This window comes from Battus philenor, unplaced genomic scaffold (assembly GCF_028537555.1).
Source record: "Battus philenor isolate CCGP_79_NKW_IND1 unplaced genomic scaffold, ilBatPhil1.0.hap1 SCAF_7, whole genome shotgun sequence".
NCBI lineage: Eukaryota > Metazoa > Arthropoda > Insecta > Lepidoptera > Papilionidae > Battus > Battus philenor.
In genome coordinates, this window is record NW_027181737.1 from 2,969,287 (window position 1) to 2,983,670 (window position 14,384).

Here is a 14,384-nt window from a genome sequence, read left to right on the forward strand (position 1 = left end):
TTTAAAAATTCTGATTACTACTAAAATTACTTATTGTTTACCATCTGTTTCTATAGACTTTGTACTCCAATAAGTTTGCCTGTCACATTCCAATAAAAAAGATAAATTAATGTAATGTATTTCAGGTGATAAATTTACATAAAGTGCTTGGAAAACTTGTGTAGAACTTTTAAGCTTTTACACCTATAACCAATCGACCTGTACTTGTAGTTACGAAGTCTTTTATTAAAAAAAAGGAGTAGAGAATGTTTTCTACACTAACTGAAATGTAACAATGTGAAACAAGCCTCATAATTGTGTTTCGAAAATTTCATGGCTATTTATATAATACGTGGGAATAACACTGTAAATGGTTTTGATAGCCTTTTGTTCCTTGCTTCCGTTGTTGGGGACCTCACATTCACTCCTATTTTGAGAGGGACAGGGTTTTTTACAATTCAATTTTTTTATCGCTTCTATTTTATTTTTTTTACTCCCCACTTTTTTCGTCATAATTTTAGTCATATAATCCTCTATTTTTCTTCACAATATCTCACATTCCTCTGGCTTACTAGTTTTCGGATTAGACAGTCGGACGGTGAATCTTATGGTACATCGTCTATTGTAACGACGGTGTCTGTTTCGGTGGCGTAATTGAAGACGAGTCGCCTAACATACAAGACGATTGTAAAAGCGTGCCGTCGATGGCCCGTGGCGCTGCAGTCAGTGATAGGTAGCTTCTAGGGTAGCAGTGACATACTTCACAAGATTCTTACCTACTCTAGATAAGTAATAAATATATATAACGTATCCTTGGCTACTGACCTTTTTAATCAGCATTAGTATATTGGACGTAAAATAACAAGGTTGGCATCAGATCATCAAGTTCCTATGTAGTTTTAGTTGACAATACTGAATTGAGCATTCCAATGTAAGACCGGAAAAATAGTTCTGTTATGGTTGTGACGTCATTAGCAAAATAAAAAAAAAACAAAATACAAACTTTTAAAGACCATCTTCATCATTTCAGTTACAGGATGTACACTGTTGGATATAGGAATTTCCCTATAGATTTCTTATAAGACATTTTAGAAGCGGTCTATATACAGCGTCTTCTAACGATGGGTTGACATCCTACTGTATGCTTGCTGGTCCTTGGTCTTTATCCCAGAACCTTCCGTCACAGCCTTCTGTTCTGCGCGCTATGTGGCCTGGCTAATGCAACTTCAACTTGTATACGGATTTCTCCATTTCTGATTCAATCTCTTAGTAAAATCTCAGAAAGTCTCACAGAGAGAGAGAGAGACTGTATTAGGTTATTACTGGTAGCAAACATTGGTCGCAAACTTTCGTCTCAATGCATTTGATTGCTTGTAATAAAATATCATCAACTTGATTTTAATTTGCCAAATAATAAACTATTAAAAATTAAACATTTTATAATTTCTAATTATAGCTCATAAAAAAATTGTACAAATTGACTATTAAAATAAATTTATATTCACTTTCTTTTATGAATTTCAACTTTTTAAAATTTTATTACAAATTATTTACATCACGTGTCTCACGTTAGTGTCTTTTTCGCGATGTTCATTTGTTTATAATTAAAAATAGAGATAAACAATCTTTTTTCTTTAAGGAATACTATTTGGTCCTCGTCGTCGTCTAAACACAGACGCCCACTGCAAGTCTTATGCTTCTTACAAAGATAGCTATGGAGTTATATACCATAATCATCACGCTTAGCAAGCGTGTTGATGATTGCAGTATGTGTGCTATGGGACGCAGAGGATACTGCTGCCCTTCTTCTAGAAACTTGTTTGTGAGTAGTAGCATTTCTTTATAATTAATACACAAGTGTGATTTATATGTAAGACTGTATTTCTGGATTTCTCCAGTCGTTACTACTGCTCTAAAAACATTAATTAATGATTTAATATTAGTTTAAAATTGAATGTTTTAATACTTCCAGTTAATTCATTGCAATGAGCGTTTCAAATGTCTTATGAGGTGACTTTAAAACCTTTTACTTTAGGAGTGAAGGTCTATTTACTTTTTCGCTCTTTTTTAAAAAAGGTTTGCGATAACTGACTCATAGAACGTTAACTGATATGATTTATTAAATAATTACGAACAATATAGGGAATGAAAGGATAGTAAAAACTCGTTAGTAAGTTTTAAAGTTTTTGTATTTTTATTTATTTAAAAATATATCTTTACAAACTTAAAATTAAATTAGTAATTAAGGCAGTGTCGATAGCTCGTTTTGTTTTTTTTTTATTTGAGTATTACCAGTAAGAAAATATACGTATCACCACTATTTTCGTAAATTTTTCACATTCATAGTTTTGGCTAACTTGTTAGTTATATAATGATAGCTTTTATTTACAGATATATATTATACATTTGAAACCAAAGGGAAATTAAAGAAAATTAATCGATATTAACAACAATAATGAAGTAGAGAAATGAAACTAGGTTTGGTAACTCATCTAATATGGCATCAAAGAAGCAGTCGATTTTGAATTAGAAAACAAAAGGCACCTTAGGGCGGTCGTAGAAATAACCTTGATCAGGTACAAAAGTCGCTCGTGTGGTTGACGGAACTCTGGTGGTTGCAGGTGTAGTGATTATTGGTCTCCTAGTTGTGGAGGGAGTCGAAAATGTGGGAGAGGGTCTTGGATAAGTGTATCCAGGAGTAGACGGTGTGGTTGTCAGACGCGTTGTTGGCCTGGTGGTTGGTATTGGCTTTGTGGAAGGCCTTGTTGGTCGCCTGGTGGTTGTAGGTAAAGTGAAAATTTGCTTCGGTGTGGGGTAATCGTAACCGGTTGTTCTGAATGTGGGTAATTGCGTTGAGAAAGTAGGTGGTCTTCTTGTTGTTGTAGGGGGAGGTGGCGGTCTTCTTGTTGTTGTAGGTGGAGGTGGCGGTCTTCTTGTTGTTGATGGTGTAGGTGGTAAGTAGGTGGAAGGTCTTCTTGTTGTTGTTGGTGGAGGTGGCGGTGGTTGTCTTGTGGTTGGAGGCGGTGGCGGCGGCCTGGTTGTCGGGGGAGGTGTGGGTCTTCTAGTGGTAGTAGTAGTAGGAGGAGGTAAGTAGGTAGAAGGTTGTCTGGTTGTTGGAGGAGGAGGAGGCCTTGTAGTCGGCGGTGGTGGTGGACGTGTAGTTGGGGGCGGTGGCGGTCTGGTAGTTGGGGGTGGTGGGGGCCTTCTAGTAGTAGTAGTAGGAGGAGGTAAGTAGGTGGAAGGTTGCCTGGTTGTTGGAGGAGGAGGAGGCCTTGTAGTCGGCGGTGGTGGTGGACGTGTAGTTGGGGGCGGTGGCGGTCTAGTAGTTGGGGGTGGTGTTGGCCTTCTTGTAGTAGTAGTAGGAGGTAAGTAGGTAGAAGGTGGCCTGGTTGTAGGAGGTGGAGGTGGTGGTGGACGCCTTGTAGTAGGGGGTGGAAGAGTGAAGACTACTTTAGGAGTTGGGTAGTCATATCCGGTTGTTCTTTTGGCGTCTAACTGTGTACTGTAGGTAGGAGGCGTTCTAGTCGGCTGGAATGTAACACGCGGGGTTGAGTAGACATATACGGTTGGTGACAGTGACGGCCTGGTGGGTCGTGGTGTAGGCGGAGGTGGTGGTGGCCTAGTTTGTCGTGGTGTTGGCGGTGGGGGAGGTGGCGGAGGCCTTGTCGATGACGGCCGCGTTGGCGGCGGCGGGAAAGGTATCTTCGGCGTTGGGTAGAAGTAACCATCTTCATTCAGATTAGCATCGATGGGCCCACCCAATACTGCGTAGTTTTGGTTGAAGAGACTCGATACATCTCTCGCCTGACGCTCCGCCTTGCAGGTATGGTACACTGAGAGCAGCACCACGGCTGCGTGCAGTGACAGCCTCTGTGAAAGAAATTTTTATTAGAAAATGAATTAAAAGCCAACAAAGTTATTTTCTATAAAAACATTGCGATCATTTTAAGATGTTTTGTTAAACATCCTTGTTATAATTATAGTTACTACAGCGCTTTTTTAGGTAAAATAGCATCTGGATTTTTTCTTGAAAAATTCCAAGTATTGATAGAGTATTGAGGGTGTGTGAAGGATGAGACCTATCTCATCCTGGAAGGTGAAAGTAGAAGGATGTATATCTCTATCCCGGAAACAGGATGGTGGAATGAATATTAAGAAAATGTGTTTTGTATGTTTATCTTAACCTTGTTATAATATAACCTTAACTTGTAAAAAAAATGTTAAATAATAATTAAGAAAACATATTTTAATTTAAATGAATTTTTTATTTTTAATGATGTTAATATCATTATTTTCAAAATATGAAGTCCATTTGTATCGTTGTTTAAAAAAATCAAGTGCGAAAAACATTTAAAATTTATACATACACATTGAACTTTGACCAAGCGGAAACATTTACTTGTTCAGTAAACATAAAATATATGTCCACAGAATGATTGATTATTTGATGCGTGTGTTAAAAATGATGACTTAAAGGTCAAAGTACTTACAAATTTGTTTACACAGATCCACAGATAACCCCAGAATCGTGTTTCATATGAATAAATGTCAAAACATTTATCAAAAATTTTAAGAACTTCGAAGATGTTACTATAAATTATGAAAAGTTTAAAAATAATTGCCCAATAACGAATAACATACCGAATTGTAAAGGAGGTTCTCTATGTTCATTTGTTTAATTTAATATTCGTACTAGATTTTTACTTTTGTATTAATTATCTGCACCATAATGGTTGAACCATCATACTATAAATTTAAAAAAAAATTTAAACATAAGTTGTTTAAATATTAAGAAACAGTGTAATGGATTTTATAAGCATTGATAAAACTTGGGAATGATTTGCTCATTAAGGATTTGTAAATGATAAGAAGAAAATTTGTTGTCGGCTTTTCTCAGATCTGGACATGATTGGAAACCTTCTAGCACACGTATTTTAATTTGAATGGCATCCCATTATTAAGGCATCCTCCAACTTCTTTTTACCGTAAGGCGAGCTCAGTTTAATTATAGTTTCTGTAAAATTTACCTCTTCTGGCGTTTTTATTTTGAATGAATGAAGTTGGTTTATGCACCGTTTATAGTTAATGTAGTGTATACATTTCGGAAAGAATTTAGATCGCCAAGAATCGAACCCATGCCCCCCATAATATAATATTTGTCAATAATTATTTATTACCTACTTTCTAATCAATATAAAATGTTTAAAAAATCTTTAACAATAATAAACTAGAGAGCAAATTTGCTATTGTAAAATCACAGGCGTTTATGTTTTGTTATTTAAATAGGTAATATAAATCTTTTTAAACGAATGTACTGCTAATTAAGAACTGTACAAAATTGTACGAAAACAATGAAAAAATAGCGAAACGAACGAAAACAATGAAAAAACATTATCTGTAGTATTTTAGCAAGTAAATCTTTAAATAAATTATAATTATTTTTGCATAAATTATTTATTGTTAAGACATTATTTAATGGAATCAGGCGTTACCTTACGGAAGTCCATCCTCAGTAAGAAAAGGACCAATATTATAATAATTAAGATATTATAGTTATTTTACAGATAATTATTAATTATAATTATTTATTTTGTCTCTTGGATTGCGACAGACTAGTAGGTTTTGTCAGAGTTTGTGGTAACAAGTAGACAATAAATGCAGAAAAAACAGTTAAAACCTTTTTTAAATAGCCAGTGATATTTCAATTTTAGTCCACGCGATTTAAATCCGATTTATAATTTAACTTGCTTAAAAATACATTTCACCTTGTATTAGCATTGGCAGTGTAAATGTGAATTAAGTAATTTAAAATTAAGATGTTTCTGTTGAATCGATCGTGAAAAACTAAACGCATGTAAAGAAGCCCAAGGTATTCAAGCGATCTATAATAGAATGTTGTTTGCTTATTCAAACTTATACAACCCTGTGATTGTCTGTTTTCATTTGTTAATTATACGAATTCTAAAATTAAAATCTATTAATGCAATTTTTTATTTATTTATTTAATTGCTAGTCCCACTAACTGTACTATCAAAGCCTATTCATCGTAATCATATAAGTCATAGATCGTCCACAGCTGGACATGAGCCTTAGATTTCCATTTGGATCGACTGGAAGCGGCCTGGTGAAGCAGCTATATAAATATCTATCTTTTCATTTATTCTTTGTACAAATTTGTAAAAGCGGACTTAATGCCTTTAGGCATTCTCTACCAGTCAAGCTAAGATGGTGCTAAGACGGTATTTATATAAATACTACACTTATTGTAATTACATTTATAGATATTTGTAAACATGTGCTTAATTTGGTGGATAAAACATTAGGGGGATCGGAAAGTAGTCGTTTCTGCCAACATATTTTACAGAAAAACCGATTGATTTGTTACCGCTCCGGCACTGAAAAGTTGTATACTAGATAGCAAAAGATTGTTGATAATGAAGGTGAACATATTGTATAGAATAAAACCTAAACTTGTTCAAAATTTCGTCGTGTAATTTTAACTTATGGAAGCGACATTACCTTCCGGTCACCCTAATACATTGAATCCTGTTACAAAACGAAAAAAAACTATTACATGATCTATCTAGTAATTCAAAAAATATTTTACTCGAAATTCATTGACGTAATTACCCTTGAGTATGTAATATCATACGTAAACATTTGCTAAAGTTTAGCTATTTACTTAAAGTGTAACAAAACAAATGAACCTGACCCCAATATTGCGACAGACGGACAAACAAACGCGGCATTTAGAAACTATGCTGTCTGGTCCACGCGGAACAATACTCCCGAACTGACGGAATGAATCGGTTTTACATAACCCAAGCAATTAACTAAGATCTGGTTTCACTTAACATTTCGTAAGTACTTTCGAAATGGTTTGAACGTTTTCCTACACAGCAGTACATTTTGTTGCTTAATAAAGAAATTTACACGAAAGTCTTCCACAGACATGTATGTTTTCCTCTCGTTTCCTTATCCTATCACAAACTTTCCTATTTCACCCTCTCTCTCAATCTTAATTTCTCTCTTTCTTTTTTCTTTTATCCACATTTTGTAATCTTTTCTAAACATGACAATGAAATGTGGTCTTTCACATCGAACCTCATGATGCCAATGGGCAGACTCGTCCCCCTAATGAGCCATGGTGATGGCTATATTTAGTATTTCTCCAAGAGGTCCAATCAGGTATGAGAACTTCCGTAGATGAACGAAAGTAACAAGGCAGCGGGCGGGCCAAATAGAATATAAAACCTATGGCAGCTGTACCTTTTAAATTCTAGGGAAGAACACTGACCCGCAATGTTAGACGTCAATCCACTAAGTGGAGCGGCATCTTTGTAACGGTCGTCGGAAGATCTGAGTTCAGACCGCTTCTACTAGAAATGTATGTGAAAGGCCTATGTCTAGCAAGACGTCCTAAGTCTGAAATCATGATAAAAAGCCCTGATTTTTTTAAGACTGAAAAAGAAAATATGGTACGAACTTGACATGTTTAATTTGTAAATCAAAAGATCTTTTTTTTCTTTAAACCTTACAAACTTAATAAAAGAGATTTGTCCTTCCACAAAGAGAGATAATCCAAGAAAAGTGGCTAGAAGTAAGTAATAAAGATCTTAGTGATTCATAGGTTGGAAGGAATTTGAAAAGGCTTCTTTACATAACACCGTTGGCAAGATAATAAGTTATCTGTTTGATTAATACTCTGTATTGACCTTCGTCAAAGAAAGTTAATGGATTGTAATTTTATATTGCAGGGCCTCAAGCATTTGTAAACGTAGTTGTTTTAGTTTTGTAATCTCTTTCTATTTAGACATAAGTCACCTATTTAAAATTTTCTTTCCTGAAATATACCTGTTTCATCTCGATATTTTGATATAGCCTTTAATAAATTGTTGAACAGTATAAAGTGTGTATTGTGAGATGCTTTTTAGTTATCTACGTTCTTAATTTACAAATTAGTATGTAAATAAAATAAATTATTCATGTTTATATCAGCCCTAACTAAATACAAAAGGTCAACGTAATAAATTTGTAATATTTTTTCCCACGTTATGAGATCTGGCATTTTTATGCGATTAAATGTCACTATAAATTAAGATGTGTTCAAGAAATACTTGCATATTTATTTTTATTTAATAAATTCTATTTTCTCGGTACGTTATTTATGCTTAAATTATTTATTTAATATTGTAATATTAATTTGTAATAAATAATAAATGATAATTGAGGTTTTTTACATATTATTATTAAAGTTAATAGCTCTTAAACATGCGAGTCAGTCAGAACCAAACTTTATTTTTTGTTGTTCATTTGTTTAATACCATTTGCATATCAGTGCCGGGTCTTGCGTTTTTTGGCACGTGGCAGACCTTATTTCGTAATAATATTGCAGGTTCAATAAAAAATATGAAAAACAGCTAAAGAGTAACAGTTCGCCATAGAAGTTAGTATGGACTCATTAAAGTTGGATGGCAGGTATATTGCGCCGGCGCGAGCCCGGCCCCTCATTGTAAACCCCGCGTCTCGCGCCGGAATATTTTTTCTTTATCGTTAAAAAATTAATAATTACTATTCATCTCAACCGGGAATAATATTTTATCGGTATATTACAGTAAAAGACACCTTAAGGCATTAAATCAAAAAGCTTTAAATCTTTCACACCTATTTCTAATGACCAAGTGATTATTCAGGAATTTATTACAGTAAGTGTTTTTTTCTATTGAAATACGACTGGCCAATAACTTCTGGTAGTACAAAGCCTGCAGTACAAACCCTGCAGAAACAGACATTTTAAAACTTTTTATCATTGTGTAATTAATTTTTTTACAATAATTGACACAAAATGAGCTGTACATTCATCCTTTTATAGTTTTTACACCTATAACCAATCATCCTGTATATTTATATTAAGATACGTTGTATATTTATATGAATCAATGAACATCTCTTGATATCTAGTTGCGGAGATGAAACACTCGTCTATCGGCAAGTGTTTACGATTCCGAACGCATCGCATCTCGGCTGCTATGACCATATAAGTCGCCGCCGTGCCTACGCCTATCTCAACGGCTGTCAATGTCAATCAACTTGACGTAATTGCGTTTGTTTTATTTGATTGTTCGATTGCAGCGGTACCGGATGTTTGCATGTACCGAAGAATGCAAGAGTTCTGTATCCGGGTCATGTTTTTTTGTTTAAATAGTCAAAGGGTGTATTGCAAAACACACTGCTTAAGTAAATACATGATTAATATATGAGATCCAATCAGAACAAGATTAATAGCCGATAGAAAATACCACAGCGGATTTCTAAGTCGAAGTGGTAAATGGTTAGGTCACTAGCGCGCAGAACAGAACCGTAGAAGCCTTAAGGTTCTGTCGTTGTTGACCTTGTTAAAGGTCATCGGACGACACCGGATGTTTCTTATTAAAAGTTTTTGAGTGAAGCCTATGTCCAATAGTAGATGTCCTATGGTTGATATTATGATTATCAATGAAAATAACATTAATTAATTCTCACTGGTATTAAAATAAAAACATGTCGTAACAACAAACAGACGTGCGCTTTTTATTGTTATGTAAAACAACAAGCTAACCTACAAAATAGATTAACATTTAATTTGAATTGATTTAATTGTTTGTAATATCCTAGAGGTATTTATGTTAGTCTAGGTGTCCTAGAAACATATTCTGCGTTTATGTCTGCTGCCAAAATTTAGTTTTAGAACATCACCAGTGACATTTTTCATCTATTTCTTTAGAATCAAATATATTCAATTACTTTTATATATATTTAATACGAACGCGTTGCTATGTCGACATATATTTTTAATTTAATATTTTATGACCCATTTAATTAATACAACCTATGCGAAGAATTAGAAAGGTAGATAGGCTCTATTGTTTTATGCTAAAAAATATTTTTAGTAAAATTACATGGTGTAGTAAAAATAAAAATTATAGAATAAAAAATGTACGCGACTGTACCAGAGTACATTCCCTGTCAGAACAAGGGGCCACGGGGTCAAGTTTGCATCTCGACCACCGACGGGCCAAGACAGCCTTACGTAACCTCACATTTTTGTGTACTGTATTACAGTAATGTTAATATCGATGCCTTACAATCGATTTGTTTTTTATTTGTGGTTTTCATTGGTTGCATTTTACGTGTGGTAATAGTTAAATCAAAATACTGTAGAATGAGTTTATCAAGTCAACAATTTTATCTCATAGGCACGAGATGGTACAATAAATCAAATGATTAAATAAATCTCAAACTTTCTTTTTTACCCTCTCTTATTCCCTTCATAAGCGAATATAGTTTTAAATTTATAGTTACGTAAATGTAGAAATTTAATAACAAAATGGCTGAAAGTTTCATATAAAGATACAAAACACCCATGGTTTATGAGTTGAGACCCCGGAACGGCTAGCGCAGCATACGTTATTCTTATATATATATCTTAACGACTTTGCATAACCGCTCCTTTTTATGGTGTATTGTAAAAATTAAAATATAAAATTTTCATCACTGTTCTTTATTAATTCATATCTTATTAATTTCCAGATCGTTTTTGGTGACGAGTGGCCTTGCTTTGTTTTCAATTAATTTACTTGTTTATAAAAATATGAAGATAAAAGATAAAATCAATGTATTCAACTTTGGAACTTTTAACATGCCTTTTATTGATCGTCAACTTTGTTATAAACCTATTTTATTTTCGACTCTATTCTGCTTCGTAAGGTGTTATAAATATGGAGAAAAAGCAAGAAGAAACTCCACATCAATACATCTTTTAAAAGTTTAACAATACAGTTTAATGAATATATACTTTTTATCAGATACAGCCTAGAACAAAATAATTAGGCGAAATCACTGCTTACAATTTTATTATTGTATGACATTAAAATTGACTGTTTTGCTTAGTTATTTTTATTGTTAAACGTATGTAGCATCTTATCTATCGACTTTTGTTAAAGTATGCAATAAGAATCCGAAAGTACATATGTATAGTGCGAGCACTAGTAGAACATTTCTCTAGGAAAGAAAATCGATACACGTACGACGGAGTCAATGAAGTAACTAGGTATAAATTCATTGTAAATTTATATATAGTGGAGGTAGCGTGAGAGATTTAATAATGAAGATTTTTGTTAATGCAATTAGAATCCAAAAGTACATATGTATAGTGCGAGCACTAGTAGAACATTTCTCTAGGAAAGAAAAACGTACGACTGATTTAACGAAACAACTAGGAATAAATTTATTGTGAATTTGTATGTAGCGGAGGTAGCGTGAGAGGTTTAATAACGAAATCTCTATAACTTGTTAAAGTAATTGTCTGTCAATATCGAATGTCATATATAAGACGGACTTAGAAACCAATGTTAGGATATTGTACATTTGATTACGTAGGGATAAGTCTGGTTGTTCAAGATGAAAGTCAACGTATTACAAATAGGATTCCCTAAATCTCCTAAGCGGATAGCTTCGAGTATTATACCCGGCCCCTATCATTACATCGCTATCTACCAAACACTTGAATGGAGAATTCTAAGAATATTGAGATATTTTTACGAATTTTTATGTGATGTATAAAGCTTGAATAGATAATACTGTTTTATACCGCTTCGAGTAGACAGAGACGGCAATAACTATTAAAAATATTTTTTTCTCTTTTATATCAATATGAAGACGAGAAATGTTAGACTTCTTAACCTTTGAACTCTAGCATTTTCGTTATTTATACATTTTAACATTCGACCTTGACTAGTTTGTTTTGTAGTAAGATTTTTATTGTATTTAACATAAAAATGTCTGAAGGTTTTTCTTTTTTTTTTTCAAATATTATTCGTATGTCGGATTGGAGCGGGTTTTTTTTTTATTGTCATTACACGTCGCACGTTTATGAGAACGAGACGGCCACGATTGCAGAATCCGTGACGAGAGCTCGATAAGGGAACGAATAAATTTATCTTATTACTTATCCGCAATGAGTACGAAACATTGGAATTTTCGCGACATTAATATATACTGTACAATGCTGTACTGTACAAATTTCGTTGGACATTTACTTTTAATATCCTGTGTATAAAGTTTGATGTTATATATGTGTAAAAACTTTAAAGACGATAATATAAAGCTAGCTAATTCTCGTCAATTCAACCAATGGAAGTCCATTATTAGACTTTGACACAAAGGTTATCAACAGAAAAATTTACACGCGGCTTCAATCCTAAAACTTCCGATGACTTTCACAAGGTTACTTCTCCTGAAACTTAAGGCTCTAGCTGCTATCGGCTCTGCGCGCTGAATGGCCTGTCTACTGTCACTATTTTATCGTTTATAGGCAAGCATTTTACTTCTGTCTTGTCTGATGTTAAGATATGACGAGATCTAGACGTTAATATTACGAAATTTTTTATCCTATTCAAAAGAGATGTTGGTTTTTATATATGAAATATGAGTACTTGACCATTTTGATGACACTTTGACCTTTAAAAAGGGGAACCATGGTCTACATTTCTACCGTAATATGTCCACATCTGGACATAAGCCTTCCCTATAGTTTTTCATACTTTTAAGACCGGTTAGATGCGGCCTCCAGCGTTTTCAGACAATCTTAAAAAGGTCTACTACGCTTCGCTTACCAGTTCACGGTTCCTACTCTAGAACCTTAAGGTTTCAGCTGCTATCGGTTCTGCGTGCCATGTGACCTGCCCTCTGCTACTGTTTTATCGTTTATAGTAGCATTTGACTTCCATTTTGCCTAATATTAAGCGTTGACTAGGTCTAGGAGACCTAAAAGTCAACGTCAAGTTGAACTTGCTAAGCCGTTGGCTATGTCATTAACTTTTTAAACTTACTTTCTATTAAATTATTTATATATATTGTTTGCTATCTGTCCGTGCAGACTTTGCTACTGTTAGATGTCTGATTTTATAGGTACAAGCTAATTGGTAATAGGTATATATACTTTAAAGCCTCTCGCGGACAAATAAACTATACATTCACCCCTCAAAAGCCTTATCATCTATGACCGATTACCTTGTGTATTACGTAATATCAAAATTATTTTTAGATTTCCACTACTAATACTATATTAATATTAACCTTGTCATCAAAGTACCGAACATTTCAAGTGACATCGTATGTAATAAAAAAAAAAACTTAATGTTGACTTTTTTTTCTGTAGTATTTACACTTCGCTCGTGTTAAAAGGTAAATAGTCTTATACATTTCAATGTTTTTGCTTAGATATTTAATATTTAAATGAATTAGCACTAATGCCAACCGGTATATACATAGAATGAACCAGGATATCCTTTGCCTTTTTATCTATGGTTTTAAAGTTACATTGTCATAAAACTATTCGTAATGCCGTACTATTTATGGAACGATATTAGTTTTAACTTGAGTAAGACACTATTTTCAATGCTTTTTAACCGGAAAATCCTTTTAGTTTGAGGAAACTCTGTATCTATATAACCCTCACGGGTCTTATATCTAATGACCTTAGTTTTTTATGTAAATTACAATGAAAAATATATATGACATGTCTTGATACAAATCGTTTGGAAGCTATGATGGAATACAATCTTTTGAAGCGTGTGGTTAAAGACATTAAAAGTATCAAAATATTTTCGTCATGGATGTGTATTTCACGTTCCAAATTCGAATTGGAATTCGAATGCAGATTTAAATTCGGACGTCATCAGTGACGTTGTCGCTGTCTTTGAGTCATATATCTTAATACAGAATCTCGATCAAATCTTGGCTGTCATTTTCGTTCCCAACCTGCTCGTATGGTTAATTACTTCCACCTTCTCGCGTATCGCGTACTTCGTCGGATGAAGATCAGATATGCTACTCGTACAAGATACAGGTGCTATTTGAAATCTATGGGAGACGTTTATGCCCAGCCGTGGACGTCCTATGACCGATGATGGTTATAAAACATATTTTTGTGTGATTAAAGATTTTTCTAACCACATATAATTTTACTAAAGATTATCGCAAATTCTCTTTTTAGAGAATTTAATAATAATTATAATATTGATTAATATTAATCTGGATCATTTATTCTTTGTTATCTATGACTAGACCTTTGTGGTCCGATCTATAGAATATACAAAGATTATTGCTTCACAAATTTAATTAAAGTTATTTAATGTTTACTTTGCCAGTGGAAAAATTGACGTATGAATTTTAAACTGTCTTAGTTAGTTCATAAGATTTAAAAGAATTTTTATTCACCTGTAATTAAAGTAAATAAAAGAAATTACCAAAATCAATTATTCCGAACAAAATTAATTAAATCTAAAAATATAAATGTACCTATAGACTTATTAAAATGAAAGTTAATTGTATATGTATTTATTAATAAAACAGGATGTTTAGTT

General features: G+C 33.5%; 1 protein-coding gene across 1 annotated transcript in view; it reads right to left on the reverse strand.

Moving 5' to 3' along the window:
* Positions 1-2,295: 2,295 nt before the first annotated feature.
* The window catches only part of LOC137930998 (uncharacterized), a 31,941-nt gene continuing 19,852 nt past the window's right edge, over positions 2,296-14,384 (reverse strand). The window contains exon 2 of the mRNA XM_068774381.1: positions 2,296-3,849. Within this exon, the coding sequence (XP_068630482.1) occupies positions 2,506-3,849 (1,344 nt within the window). The 3' untranslated portion in view covers positions 2,296-2,505. The remainder of the gene's footprint in view (positions 3,850-14,384) is intronic.